The 15285-nt window shown below is 48.9% G+C and overlaps 2 protein-coding genes across 2 annotated transcripts in view; one reads left to right on the top strand and one right to left on the bottom strand.

The window, feature by feature from the left end:
• TSHZ1 (teashirt zinc finger homeobox 1) overlaps positions 1-899 on the bottom strand; it is a gene marked incomplete at both ends in the record, with an annotated part of 52438 nt that extends 51539 nt beyond the window's left edge. Inside the window, one exon of the mRNA XM_084280289.1 lies at positions 860-899. Within this exon, the coding sequence (XP_084136415.1) occupies positions 860-899 (40 nt within the window). The remainder of the gene's footprint in view (positions 1-859) is intronic.
• Positions 900-4633: 3734 nt separating this feature from the next.
• PTGR3 (prostaglandin reductase 3) lies at positions 4634-13352 on the top strand. Its single transcript, XM_084280194.1, has 2 exons — positions 4634-5113; positions 11244-13352. The coding sequence occupies exons 1-2, from the start codon at positions 4797-4799 to the stop codon at positions 12166-12168; spliced, it is 1242 nt and encodes a 413-aa protein (XP_084136320.1). The 5' UTR covers positions 4634-4796; the 3' UTR covers positions 12169-13352.
• Positions 13353-15285: the final 1933 nt, after the last annotated feature.

Below are 15285 nucleotides of genomic sequence, written 5' to 3'. Positions count from 1 at the left end.
GGCGATCAATCACGCATCAAATCAAGGATGGCAATCCTCTAATAAAACAGAAAACAAGGAAAACCAGCTCCTGCCAGTTCCTCCTCCAGAGAAAAATAACTTTTCTCTTCAATCGGATTCTGCACTATCACTGCCTTCTGTTTGCCTGATCAAAAGACATCTTTAGAGGTAATAAAAAAAAAAAAAAAAAAAGAAAGAAAAAGCCTCTTCAACGTGACATTAAAGGCTGCTGTTTTCCAGCGAAATGCACTGGCCAGATGCCTCGCTGTGTCCCATTTTGTTGACTTTTTGTTTCCCGAGTGTCAGGTTCAGCCTGGATGCGGTCTGACACACTTTTGAAGCAGACCATCCCTGCCCTGGCACAGCGGAGCTCCCTCCCCTCCCCGGCGCTGCCCTGGGCACCGCACACACGCACACTCGCACACGCGGAACCGCATGCGGGGATTACAGGACTGCAACAAAATGAAGTTTCTAGTTTTAAACGTGTTGGCAACGGCGGGGAGGATGGAGGCTGACAGGCTCGGCGTGACACACCTCAGGAACTACGCCGATCCCTCCAGCTCCCGCGTACGAAGAAGTACAAACTACGGCCCCGTTTGTTTCCCCACCAAGGTGCTGCTCCCCCCCTCTCCCCACCTCCGCCACCCCCACACACCACCACCAACCCCCCCCCCCCCCTTCCCCCCCCCGCCCCAAACCCCCCGAAGGCAGCCACCCGAGGTGTTTAAATCTGCAGCGGGGCTGGAGAAACCGCTCCCCCCGCGGCAATGCTTCCCGGCGGGTTAACCCCTCCCCTGCCGTGCCCGCGGCACCCCTGCGCCGGCAGCGAGGGCCGGCGCGGGGAGGCGGAGGGTGTTACCTGCGGAGCGCCGGGGTGCCTGCTGCTTTCTCCGCGGCATGCTGCTGCCGCCGCCGCCGCCTCGCCGCCCGCCGCCGCCGCCGCCGCAGAGTTTCCGCGCAGGACTCCTCTTCCGATCCCCCTCTTTTCATGCAGAAACAAACACACACGCACACACCCGCGCACACACACACACACTCACAAATAAAAAAATAAAATAAGGGAGGGGGGGGGGAAGGAAGGAGGGAGGGAGGGAGGGGGGAGGAAGGAGAAAAGAAAGCGGATTCAACTTCTAATTCCGCCTAGGAACAGCGAGAGGGAGGGTGGGGAGGAATGGGAGAGAGGGAGAGGAGGAGGAAGGAGGAGGGGGGGGGAGGAAGGAGAAAAAGTTTGGTCGGGTTCTCCTCTCGCCCGGTCCGGGTCCCCCCCCCCGGGTCAGCTCCCGGCGCGGCGAGAGGGGTGCGCGGGGCGGGGGGGAAGGTGGGGTGTGGGGTGAGGCAAGCCACAGACTGGTGACAGGGATGCCAATTTCCGCCGCCACTCCAAAAACTTGCTTAGGAAATGTTTTCATTTACAAGGTTAATTTTCCTCCCTCTCTCTCTCACACACACACACTCTCTCTCTCTCTTTCTCTCTCTTTTAAGTTCCTTATAAGACAAAGCTCTTCAGTCCTCTCGGCAGCAGCAGCAGGGAAGATGCCAGTGGAGATGTGCAAAATAAATAAGATTTGATCAGTTCAATCTGTAGATCTGTAGCCCAAATCCATTATCTTTCTTTCGTTCCTTCTTTTTTTTTTTTTTTCCTCCTCCTTTTCCTCTCTCCCCTTCTCCCCCTCCTTTCCTTAATCACTTCTTCGTCTTCTTCTCCTCCTTCTTCGGCGGTGGAGAGCCGAGCAAGCGGCGGCGATGAGACGGTAAATTCAGTCACTCCCCCCCTCTCAGGCTTTCTCCGAGATCAAAGAGTCTCAAAGCGCAACTTTCTCGCTCGCTCGCTGGCTGGCTTGTTTCAGGCTCGTGGATTTGTGTGGTGTTGTTGCTGTTGTTGTTGGGGTTTTTTTGTTTGTTTGTTTTTTTATTGCGTTGATAATAGTTTGTTCATTGTGCAAAAAACGAGGTCGATCCAGTCTCTCCTTCTCCTCCCAGCACTTAGTCTAAGAGCAAGAAAGCAAATAATAAAAAGGAGTAAAGCCCCCATACATACATATACACCGGATGGGAAATGTCAGTCACTCCTCCACCTTCCAAACAGTCACAGATCAAACAGTGTCACCACCGGAGAGGACTACTTTTCTCTCTTGCTCTCCCTTTTTTTTTCTCCACAAATCGAAGCTTCTTCTGATACTAAATATAACGCAAACACATTTTTTTATCATGGATTTTTTTTTGGTTGATCTTGATCTGCAACAGAAGAAGAAGAAGAAAAAAAAAAACAAAAAACACACACAAAAAAATATTGCCAAAACCAAGAAAAACCCCGGAGAGTGTGTGCAAAGAGGGAGGGGGGGGGAGGAAGAAAAGACATTCACTGAGTGGGAGAGATTAACGTGAACTGTCCCCCCCCCCTAAACTCCTGGGAGAGAAAGAGATCCACTCTCCCTCTCTTCTCTTTTCACTGAAATATAACACACATTCGGATCCCAGGGCTCTCAGACAGTCTCAACTGATAGACAGACACATCGAGCTGCTTTTCCTGCTTCAGTTTGTTACTCCTCCTCCTCTTGCCCACGTCACCCTGACAATTACAAATAGGTCTCACACAAACCCATACCTGTCAATCTTTTTAATTGCTTTGTTTTCATTTTTTTTCTCTCCCCCCCCCCCCACCTTTCCCAGAGCTAAACAATATGACAAAAAAAGAAGTCTTAATACAGCGCGGCATAAAAGATTCCTCATGTGAGACACGCGTTGAGGGGGTTGTTATTATAATCCACTTGCTAAAGTGCTGTGCAAGACGCATGTGCCGCTTTAACTTCAGCAGAGGTCTTGTTCCAGCAAACTTAAAAAAAGAAAGGGGGGGGTAAAAAAAAAAAGGGGGGGGGGGAGGGAAAGCGGGAGATGATACCTCTCCGTGGCACACGTCTAACTAACTGGTATTGAATTAAAAATGATTTGTGGGAGATTACAGTTCATCCTTACTTTTAAAATACCAACAGATTGCAGAGCAAGAGCTGCGGCATATGAAACATGCTGCTAATAGATTTTGCACAGTATGTGTCTGGGGATTTATATAATGTTAACTGCAAGAACAGAAGGGCTCTTCCCTTTCTTTTGCGAGTCAGGAAAGCAAATAAAAACTACCCAGCTGATTCCTAAAGGGAAACACTCGGAACTGCAATTTGGCTCTCTTTCGGGGCAGAAAGGGATTCAGCCTTTTTTTTTTTTTTTCCTTCGCTTTTAATTATTAATACCGCACAATTAAGCAATGAGTTGTTTGTACTGGAAGGATGGAGTTAATTCTAGGAATTACGCGGGAGCTCCGTCGACATCGGAGCAACATCTCTATTACATCCCCCACCCGCATCCCCTCCTTCCCCTCCGCGCACTCTGTACCAAGTTGGGATTGGCGGCTCTATCGCAACATTTACTTCGGTCCCTTGACCCAGTGCGTTTCCCGCGCAGGTTCTCGCTCCCAAGTGTAGTCTCCAGCGAGGACACGGTGGGGTTTTTTATTACTATTTCTTTTTGCTTGTTTAAGGAGCAAGGGGGGGGGGGGGGGGGGGGGGGGGGGAACAACCCACCCCAGGCCAACCAGGTGCTGCTGACAGCCCCCTGCCACCCAAACAGGCTGACAGCGGCCCGCCAGCCGCCTCACAGGCCGGTGCCGCCCGCGAAGAGCGCCCCGCGCGACCGACCCGACCCGACCCTCCTCCTCCCCCCCCGTCCGCCCCGCAGCGGCGGCCAGTGCTTCGCCTCTTTCACTCCCGCCCGCGCCGCGCGTGGAGCCCGCGCCTCGGCCGCCCCAACGGCCAGAACCGACGACAACCGCGGCGGCGGCGGCGACGCCACCGACGCTGCGCGCGCGCCCGCGCCCCGGCCAGCCGGCCCGGCCCGCCCCGCCGCGCCCGCGCGCGGCTGCTAACGGCTCGGGGTTGATTCGTACCACCTTGCGAGGAAGTGAACGTTTCGCACGGAAGGGGCGGAGCCTCCGCCCGCAGGCAGCGGCTCCTCGGCGGCGGTTAATAACAACATAAGAAGATTAGCTGCAACTTCTCTCCGCTTCTCTAACCTTATCGATCTGATAATTTATCGTGCTTTCCTTCTGCCTCTTTTTTTTTTCCTCCGTTTGTTTGCTGTTGTTGTTGGGTTTTCTCTGTTGTTCGGTGGGGTGGGTTTTTTTGTAGCGAGGCTAACCTCTCTTTGTAAACTAAAGAACGGGGGGTGGGGGACCTGAGGCGTCTCTCTCTCTGTCTGTCTCTCTTTCAGCTGTTCTTTAAATCCCTTAGCCAGAGGCAGCGTGCAAATTAAAAGCAACCTTTTAGGAGCAAATCCAGCCTTCCGTACATCCGCCTCCCTGACAGAAAGAGCGCGGCCCCGGTTGCCGTCCTCAGGCGCGGTGGCAGGCAGGGGCAGGCAGTGCCCGCGGACGCGCGGTGAGGCGGGTCGGGCACAGCCAAGGCGCAGCCGCTGGCAGCGGCTTCGCGGGACGGACCGCCGCGAGAGAGGGCCAGCGTTGCACTCCGGTAACGCTAGCGGCGGCAGAAGACGACCGGCTGCCGGGGACCATCTTGCCGCTGCTCCTCTGGCGGCGTTTCCGCGTAGCGGAGGGGTTGGCTGGGTGGGGAGGACGGAGGCAGGCTGCAGCTTGACTGCACGGGGCTTTATTTACATACACAGATAGCTGCGTGCGGAGAGTTTCTCCTGCCGGCTCGGCGGCGGCGGGTCTTGCGAGCTGCCTGGAGAATCCCGAGCTGGAGCTCGATCTCCCGAGCGGGGAGGGAGAGGAGAGCTGAGGGCAGGGCATGAGTTTTAGCGCGAAAAGCGGCGCTGTGCTGAGCTCCCGGGCACTGCGGTGCTGGTGCTGGTGGCAGCGGCGGCAGCAGCCGTCCTGCGCCGCGGCGTGTTCCGCCTGGTCCTACTTCGGTGGCAGCCGGCCGCGGCCCATCCTGGACATGTCCTACTCCCGTCACTTTCTGGATTTCCAGGGCTCGTCTATCCCCAGCTCCATGAAGAAGCTGGTGGTGACTAAGCTGAGCCAAAACTTCAGGGAAGCGGTCGCCCTGCGGCAGGACTCGCCCGTGCCACTCCCGGGAGACGGAGACCTCCTTGTCAGGAACAGGTGAGCTCCCGCCCCCTCCCCCTCGCGGCCCCCTCCGACTTATGGCACCCTGTGGCCTGCTCCCTTACACATGCTCCTTCGCTTTGGAGACGGGGCTCCAAAGTTGTACCAGCCGCCATCTGGCGACTGCTAATTTAATTTTGTTGTTGTTGTTTGTTGTTTTTGAACGGCTGGTGCTACAGCCCGGTCGCCCCGTTCACGTGTATGTGGGTGACACTTTCTCCTCCTCCTCCTCCTCCGGCGGGTGCGTGTGTTGCTCTAGGCTTACGCCGGCCCGAAGGAGGAGAAACACCTCCAGGCCCCTGTGCCGGGGCGGGGAACCAGGCAGCGAGGGCCGTGGGGGTTGTGAGACGCCGGGAAGCGCTTATGACTCCTTCCCAACCCCCTGCGCGGGCTCGTTACACGCACCTATTCCTCCCCGGGGCGTGAGCGTGTCCCCGTCCTACCCACGCAACAGTCTCGGGGACGCTAACGTAAGGCCAGCGTGCCCCCGACGTCGCGATGTGCGTGCGAGCCCGCACCGACCGCGCTCCTCTGTGGCGACGCCCCGCCGGCCGCCCCGCATGCCGTTTCCCTTGCCCCCGCCCCGCCGTGGCCCGCCCGTCACTAACCCTCACACAGTCGTGATTCACCAGGGAGGCAGAGGGCCGGGGCCCGCCGCCCTGCCAACCCCGGCCGCCGCGGCGCCACCCCCGCCTCTGCGCGCCAAAAGCGGGCGGCGAGGAGGGGGCAGGGCAGCGGCCCAGCCCGGCCGTGCTCGGCCTCGCTCGGCGGGACGTGAGCACGCAGTTGTTAGCGGCTTTTAGCGTGGAGCCCGGGCGGGCGGAGAGCGAGGAGGTGACATTTTGCTTAACATAATACGCCGTAAATCCTGCGCCAGCGCTAGGACTGCGCGTCCGGCGTTGGTGATCAGCTCGCCGTGAACTGAAGACTTGAGCACAAAACGTGCCACCCTCCCCCCCAGCTCCATAAACCTGCTTGTTCTCGGTGGGTCGCTCCTAGGTAATCGCTGTGGTTCCGTAAGATAAAAGTAAGCTTTCTAAAGTTCAGAGGTTTCTTTGCCCTCGAAGGGAAGCTGAAACTCTGCGAACTTTGGAGCAGACTGCGTGGCTGGCACGGGAGAGAGAGCAGCACTCTCGGGTCCTTGCCAAGCAAGGAATTGTAGGAACACCTAGTTCGCCATGTTCTCCGTTGGAGTTCAAAGGTGTTAAGAAGCACTAAATTGGCTTGAGAACAATTACGGGAGTTAAGGCATGTGTGTGGCTGTGCGTATGGGGGGTGCTGTATATAATCTGTAGTGTGTGTCCATATGTAGCGCACAAATAGTAAAGAAGGGGTAAGGAGAAGGACCAGGGACTCTTTGAGGAGCTGATGAGCGAGCTTCTGTGGCACTTTAATCCGATGCTGACATCTTCCACTAGGATTTCTGAGACCAAAAATCCCTCCAAACCTCGAAGTCTGAAATACAGTGTTGCCGCATCCACTAATGACCATGAAACAGTAATGGCATGAAGCAGCCATAGGGCTGGAGTTGAATGCGGTTTTGTGGAAGTGGTGGACAGACCTGAGATAAAGTAGCAAGTCTGCTGGAGTAATGCAAAGCAGAGCAGCATCCTTGTTTCTCAAATCCCCTCCCCCCCGCCCCCCCATACGCCCTTGGAATCTTTCTCAACCCCCACCCCACCCGCCCCCTCTCACAAGAAGTGGATTTAGAAATTATTTTTTTTTTTAATGGCTTCCAGTGTAACTGTTCCTTGTGCTGGATGGGTTCCTGGGGTACTATGGGGACCTGCACACCTCACGGTAACAGGGCTGGGGTGCAGAGCTTCCACCAGACTAAAAACAGGTTCAAAGATTCAGGCAGGCAATTAATGGGTTTTAACACATCAACCTACTACACGCACAAGTGGGGATGGAGGGGAGGGAGAGGTGAGTGATGAAGTCTAAATTTAGAGTTTATATATTTTGTATTATTTGGGGCTCTGTGGCATTTCCTTTCTGTTTATTATTATTTTCTGGGGAATAACACAGAAGACATAGGATCCCGTTACTAAAAAACATTAGCTATATACGAGCTGCAGCAGGAAACGAGTTCTGAATGTTTCCCCCTCTCTTGTCACTCTGGGGAAGCATTTTTCCATCCAGAAAACATAAGTCCCTGGCTTTATTTACTTTTTTTTTTTTTTTAAAAAAGCAAGCCCTAACTACAACTCTGCATTTTCTAATAGGTAGAAACATACAATTAAAACCAAACAATAAAGGACTTGAATTCCATGAGTACATTTGCGGATTTGTTCATTTTAGTCCCAGTCACGCCCATGGATAGTATTAATTGCTTTGAGCTTTTTATGCAAAACAATCCTTATCCAGCACTAAAATCTGGGTTTGGATTTAGAGGAATGGGAAATTAAAATGTGCTGAGCTCCTGTATGGATAGATATTTTAAAATAAGATGCAGTTAGGTGGAACTTTCTTCTCTAGAAATCTAAGGCAGCAACCCTTACTTCTGCTTTGTTTTTTTTAATTAAAATTGACCCATCCTTTATTCAGAAATTATTCAAAACTAAAAATCGATTTAAAGCATTTTTTAAACCTTGATTCTGTGTGGAAGAGGAGGGGAAAAGGTGAATAAAAAAATCCTTAAGGATGCCATGCAAGCTTCGTATGTCCGTTTGACCTGTTGGGGGGGGGGGTGGGCAACATACGGACGACTAGGTTCCTCCGTTTTATTGCAGAAGGACTCAAAGGCTATGAAGATTTGGTGCTTCTTAAAGTTGTTGGGGGATTTTCGAGATTTTCTTGAGGAAGTGACACATTTCGTTTCCAAAATACCTGCAACGATTTACTGTTAGGCTGGAAGATGGGAAAAAAGTTCGTAGAAAAGGCGGTTGAGAAAGTTTTTGAACCAAGGGACTAATGGATCACAGTGGGAGAAGTGGAGGACTGTTCCTGCTGAGTGTTTGGTCTAAATCATGTTTTTCTTGCACAGTACTGGTTTGGATGACTTTGTTTTGTCTGCGTTTAAGGCTATGGTGCTGGGGTTTCAGTGTCTCACGCTTTGTTGTGGTACGAAAAGCAGCATTTCCTCCCCTCGGCGGTGTCCTCCTGTTTTCTGTAATAAACAATACGAGGGGGTTCAACACTGTTGAGTATAAATAAAACGGGTGACTCAATGTGCATAATTATTTTGGGAAAAGCCAGTCTCCAGCTTTTTTTTTTTCCTCAGGTTTGCATCTGGAACTGTTGAAGAGGCAAGCCTCAATTAGAAACTGCTAAATTAAATAATACATTTTAGGTAGGAAAGTAAAAGGAGACAACATGAAAGATCTGGAAGGGGTCTTGAAATCCACCAGCACCCGAAGTCATGGTTACTTTTGTACTCTCCTCAGTCTCAGAAGTTAGTAAACTGATCTTCAACTTGTAAATCGTACTTCTTTCTACTTCTGAAAGCAAAATAATGTAAGAAACAGCGGGCACATCCTACCCACCTCCCTTCTGTCAGCTGGAATGACAAGGCAAATGAGACAGTATGTTTTAATCCAGGCGCTGCCTACTAAAACCGTTTTAATCTGCGAGGAATCTAAGAGACTCAACCACCTTGCAAAAATTATAATAATAAAAAAAATGCGATCAAGAGTTTTGATTTTGCACACAACAGAAAAGAAGTTTAAAAAAAATAGCGGGGTGGGGGGAAGGGCTGGACAGCAGGCTGTATTGATTAATAGTGATGAGCCCAGGAGCCCAGGGAGAACCATTTCCCGTGGCCCAGCAGCCCCGCAGAGACGGGGAGGGAGCGGGTGCGTGTGCTCGCGTGTCTGTGTGTGTGTCCGTGCAGGGGGGCGGGCGGGCGGCGGCGACGAGCCCCCCGCGCAGCGGGGCAGCGCACACGGCTTTGTCCGCTCCGGCCCCCTGCCAGCGCGGGCAGCGACGGGCAGGGCTGCCCGGCCCGCCTGCCCCTCTCCCACGGCAGCGCTCCGCTTGCGCCCACGCAGCCCCCGTTCGCAGGCAGGGCCGGTGCCGCGGTGCCCCCGGCGCACCGCATCGCGCACCGCATCCCACACCGGCGTCCGGCCGCCGCAGCTCCGCGGAAAGCTCCGCACCTTGCCCGGCGCGGCGGGGAGGCGACCGGGCGGCACCAACTTGTGCGCCGCGGCCCCCGCAACCTCACGGAGAAGTCGCGGTGTAGCCCGGGCGGGGAAGGATTTACATCCTTTCTGGCTCCAGAACAAAAGCAACGGTCCGTGTGCTGGATGGAGCCCTTCTCGGCAGGCGTCTGGCCCGCTGTACGACTTGCCCCTGCTCCGCACGCAAAGTTTGCGTCCTCAGACGGTGATTTACCTGCCTTTGTGCTCTCCCCGCTGCAGTGCAGCGCTGAGAGAAGGGGAAACTCCTAGAGGGAGGGCGACGGGGCTCGTTACTTGTTACCGCTGCTCTGCCCCCCCCTTCTCTAGGGTGCACTGCGCCAGCCAAGGGCACAGAAAGCTGATGCGCGCCGGCAGCGTCAGGAGGAAGGCTCAGCCCAGCGGGGAGCCAGGACCAGCCTTTTGGGGTTGGGGCCGGGGACCGGTACGGGAGCAGCGGGGGCGCCTGTGGGCCGGCCTGACAGCTACCGAAGGGGTGAGACCGGTGAAGGGACGAGCGCAGCTCCCCGCCGCCCTCTCGCCCGCTGCTCCCGCCGCAGAAGTTGGGGTGTCACGGCGGGAAGAGGCTGATGCAGCGCCGGCACGTCTCGCCTTTTCCCTGGCGCCCGGGGGACACGCTTTGCCCGGGAATCGGCTGCTCCCTTACCAATTTTTATATGTCTTTTAGCAGCACGGTATGGGAGTTGCCTCCAAGCAGGATAATGGGGGATTTTTTGTACCTACGAACAAGGCGTAGGCATTTTTTTGTTGCGGCTGAGCAGTGAATTAAAGGCAGAATTAAAAAGAGCAACAGTCACTTTCACCTATTTTATGCGGGGATGTGTTTATGCCTACGCGTCTTTTTTATATACATGTAACGTTACGTTGGTGAAAGTTTGAGGCTCCCCATGCCATAAAGAATTAAGGAAATCAACTGAGAGAAACGGCTTTAGTTGTTGTTGCCCCGTGTGCGAGCAATTTACACACACATACGGTTTGAAGCTTTCGCTAACTGCAACAATTAAAAGTGCGCTGCCCGCACGCTTCCGCACCTTCTGCGTGGCATCACGTACACCTTTCAGGTCGTCACTTCCATGCATAGTGACTGCCCTGCTCTTCTCTGTCGCATGTGTTTCTCCTTGACGTTTTCCAGTTAGCAGAATCTTCCCCAGTCTCACTTCCTGTGCCTGTATAGAGACGATACTATGTTTCTCTAAAGAAAAGCCTTACTAAGATATTCTTTGCGTTTAAGCTAGATTATAACTTTCTTTTAGGCATTATCTCTTGGTGCTTAATCAAGTCGTGAGAATGTCTCTTTTTTCTTAAAAAAAAACCCCACCTAAATAAAACTGGCATCCATTTTCACCTGTTAGAGGTCAGTAGGACTTGATACTCAGTCTTGTAATTTTAGTCCCTCCGTGCAAGGTTGTTTTGATGTGCTGCAAGTAATTTATATAAAGAAAAATATTTTAACATTGACATTAGCTACATCAAAAGGCAAATTTGCTGTAGTGACTCCATCAATTAAAAAGTACTTGCCTACAGTAACATGACCTTGCAAATGACATCGATAGTTAATATGATCGTTAGTCATTAACAGTAGTAGTATATTCAAAAATGTAAATTTGTTGCCAGAATCAACATATTTACCTCTTTGCACGTTTTATTCTTCACTGTTTTCACATCTTGTATAAGGTGGTCAATTAATTTCCATCCTTTAATCCTGTGCAGAATTATTTTTAATTTGCTTAAGTGGACCCGAGGAAAATATAAGGTTTTTGCGTTGTTTTGTTTTTCTTTTAGCTAATTCATCTTTAATTCTAGAGTAACAGAATGTAAACTACAGAAGTCTGATGGAAGTAGTCTCTGTAGTGTACTCCTTGTTCAGATATACTAATAATCGGGGAAAAAGTCTCATGCTTATCCTACATATTTAAGTGGAAGGCTTCTCTTACAACAAAGACTTGGTAAGGAATAAAACTCGTTAATACATTTTTGTTTTCTTCTAGATTTGTCGGCATTAATGCATCTGACATAAACTACTCGGCGGGTCGATATGATGCCTCAGTTAAACCCCCATTCGATATAGGTTTTGAAGGTGTCGGTGAAGTGGTAGCATTAGGACTCAGTGCTAGTGCTGATTACACGGTGGGTCAAGCTGTGGCCTACGTGAAAGCAGGTGCCTTTGCTGAATACACAGTTGTGCCTGCCAAACAAGCAGTTCCTCTACCCTCTGTGAAACCCGAATTTCTTACTCTAATGGTAAGTGGTGCTACCGCATACATCAGTTTGAAAGAACTGGGAGAGCTGTCTGAAGGCAAGAAGGTTCTGGTGACAGCAGCGGCTGGAGGAACGGGCCAGTTTGCTGTGCAGCTTGCAAAGAATGCAAAATGCCACGTAATTGGAACCTGCTCCAGCGATGAAAAGGGTGGTTTTCTGAAATCTATTGGCTGTGACCGTACGATCAACTACAAAACTGAAAACGTTGAATCTGTTCTTAGGAAGGACTACCCGGAAGGTGTGGATGTGGTGTATGAATCTGTTGGGGGAAAGATGTTTGACTTGGCTCTTAACTCCTTGGCTACCAAAGGTTGCCTGATAATTATTGGGTTTATCGCTGGCTACCAAAACCCTACTGGCCTCCAGCCCATTAAAGCGGAGTTACTGCCAGCAAAACTATTGAAGAAGTCTGCCAGCATCCGGGGTTTCTTCTTGAACCATTACCTTTCTGAGTACAAAATGGCTCTGAAGCACTTGCTCGAGATGTATGAAAGAGGAGACCTGGTTTGTGAGGTGGACTTTGGAGACACGTCTCCGGAGGGCAAGTTCACTGGCTTGGAGTCTGTATTCCGTGCTGTAGATTACATGTACATGGGAAAAAACATTGGAAAAATTGTAGTTGAATTACCTCACTCTGTCAACAGTAAGCTGTAAAAACAGAACAATGATATAAATCAGAAGACAGAAAATGAGCACTTTATGCCTCAGAATTACTAGAAACAATTTATTTTTTTAATCTTCCTAATGGATATTATATTAAAAAACAGCATTAAGGTGTTAATAAAAAGTTTGGGTTGTTTCGGGTTTTTCTTTTCTTAGAAGTGCTCAGATCAGTGGCTGTCGCATGGACTTAATGGGCCTGGGTTTGATTCTGTCGATTAGGCTAGCATGCAACAAGAACATTGTTCTTGACATAATAATTCTTGATGCAGGGACAGATTTAGTCTGTCAGACAGGTTTGGTACTACTTTATATATAGTTTGACACAGAAAAAAACCCCAAAACAATCTTTCAGCAATTTTGATTCCTTGATTTAAAAATAAAATTGTTAGAACAAGACAGAGAGTTGTATCTTCTGATTGCTCTATTAATCTTTTGAAGTTTCTGAAACAATTATGCTCTTAATTTTCTGTCACAAATGCCATAATCATAACTCAGCTGCATCATGGATCATAGTAAGATTTCTTTACTGGTTACACAGGGAACGTTTATCCTCCAATTCTGACATGTCAGGAATATGAAGAAAAGCAACTTGACTTTTTTTTTTAATTAGGTCTTTCATAACTATAAACAACTATGCAATTTTCTTCTAAATCTTTAACTACAAGTTGCAACACAATCTCATTTTCTTGCCTTTTCATTTGCTCCTGTTACTGTTTACTGTCTGGTCTCCCCTCCGGTCAGTATTACAAGATTATTCAGGGGGAGTTTTGAGCCATGTTGATGCGTGTTCAGGTCCTGTGTATGTTTTGAAGAATTAATAAAGGAAAAAAAAAAAGCCATTTCAATATTCGTCGTATTTATTCATAGTGATACGGTACTTGCTGACTAGCTCCTTTGTAGATAATCTCTGTGTTGGAGAGTTCTTTAGCAGATGATTCTTGTTGTGACTTCCCATGATAGGGCTGCTGCTTCTACTTCAAGTGAACACCGCTTCTGCAGAAGCCCTTTTACAAACACCAAGACCATTCTACAGCCGCAGTACCTCGTACACGTGGATTATGTAGTGGGTACAGTAAAAAGGTTTTGTAAAGTTTTGAAAATTCTTCCTCACTTAATAGATATTATTAATGGTACATACAGTGGGAATTCCAGCTAGAAGTGTAATATTTTCCAGAACAATAAAATGCTTTAGAATATGCTTGCTTGACATCTTTTTTCCATAGCAAACGTTTAAGATCCTAAAGGCTGATTTTGCCACATCTTTTGAAATTACAGACGTTTGTATGCAGTTGGAGAGATGGAAATTTCCTAAGATCATACACCTAATAATAAATGTAATGATAGACTGGTAATGTGTAGGGGTTGAAGGAAAAAGTCCAGGGTAAACTTAATTTTTGGGCATTATTCAGGACTGACTGTACACGGCATTTTTTAAAGTAACATAGGAAAAACTTGTATTTTACTCAGTAGTACTGCCAGTATAAAAAGTATTTTTTGCTCATTTTAATTACAATTTTGTAGCATGCATGTCATTATCAACCTGAAGAATCACGTGCAGCAAGAACTGTCCTTTTTTTTTGGGCCATGTTTGACTTCTGGCTTTAGTCCCACTTTGGAGCATTTTGGGGAAAGGCAGAATGGCTTCAGTTTTTTGGAAAGCTGACCATCAAGCCACTCTGATTTTTGCTTTGATGTATGTTAGAAACATATATCCTTTTTCCCCCTCTAATATTACAAATACTGTGGCATATTGCGTGGTTAGAAAGGTATATTGGCTTTCCAGATGGGTGCTAGAAAGATGCAAGTACCATCAGAGCATACACAGTTCTCACTATTTTATTCCTAGACACATGGTTTCTTTTCCTGTCCAGAGTAAAGGCAAGCGCCCTTGGTCAATAAATGCATCATAAAAGAAAAAAAAAAGTCTGTTTTGGTTGTACTAGGGCAAAATAAAAATCATACAATTGGTTACATCTGCGATATGCACGGAAGAGCTGTGTGGGTAACAATTTTTCAAATTAAGTTCCTGCAGTCAAATGCCAAAACCCCTCTGAGTGGCCCAGTTTCCATAGGTGTTGATCACTCTCAGTCCAGTAGATTTAGCTGTTTCCTGAGCAGTGACTTCCAAATGTTTTTGTTGTTAGAAATTCTCCTTGTAACAGGATTCTGTTTGGACATAGAGCATTCTTCTGGGTTTTCTGGGTTTTTTTAATGTGTTACTTCATTTGTAACACTGAGTAATGCGACTGCCCCAGGCTCACTCACTAATCACAGTAAGGCAAGAGAGGAACCTTTGGAAGGTTCACACATACATATATATTCAAATATGACATTTAGTTTGTTTTAATTTTGGCTTAGGGCTTATTATTTAGCCCTTTCATACTGATTGCAGTGTTCATAAAAAGTTTAAATTTGTTATTTGCAGAACTTGTGTGGCCAGTGTACTACTTCAGTGGCCCTTTTGGTGTTTGGGTTGGGCTGTGGCCACTGGGCTTGTCCTTTTCATCAGATGCCTGTGTTCAGTGGAAGGGGTAACTTGGGGTATCCGTGATTGCTCTTCCATGAACGAACCCAGAGTGAAGAAGGAATATTTGTTTTTGAAGCTACAACTTCTATCGTCTAGATTGCTGAAAGAGAGCGTTATCAACGTGGAGAGGGTGAAAAGTGTTTCTGAAACACACAGATAAGGCTTTTCTGCCGAGATTCACAGTAATTTTCTGTTTGCGAGGGCTGGGGGGTGGGTGGGAGAGAAGCCAACTTCTCTTTGTTTAAAAGTATATTCAGCAAACTTACAGTTATGGGAGCAGGGCTGGCTTTGAATAAGTAAGCTATGATGGATTTAAATAATGTTTAAATATGAGATGGATAGGAAAGTGTGCATGGCATGCACACACTGAGAGGTTTAAATGATGATAGGACATTGAACATACAAGGAAAAGAAATACTGTAGAGTCACAGCAAGGGATTAATAACAATACACTTAATATGCTTGCAAAAAAGGTGTATTAAAAGCTGTGTGCACAGTGGGGACTTAAATGATTAAAAATAATAATACATTTGCCTGGGAAGTACTAAGTATACTATATGTAGAGAGCAGGGATTTAAATA

This window comes from Gallinula chloropus (genome assembly GCF_964237585.1).
Source record: "Gallinula chloropus genome assembly, chromosome: 2".
NCBI lineage: Eukaryota > Metazoa > Chordata > Aves > Gruiformes > Rallidae > Gallinula > Gallinula chloropus.
This window is presented reverse-complemented; position numbering and strand designations above follow the sequence as displayed.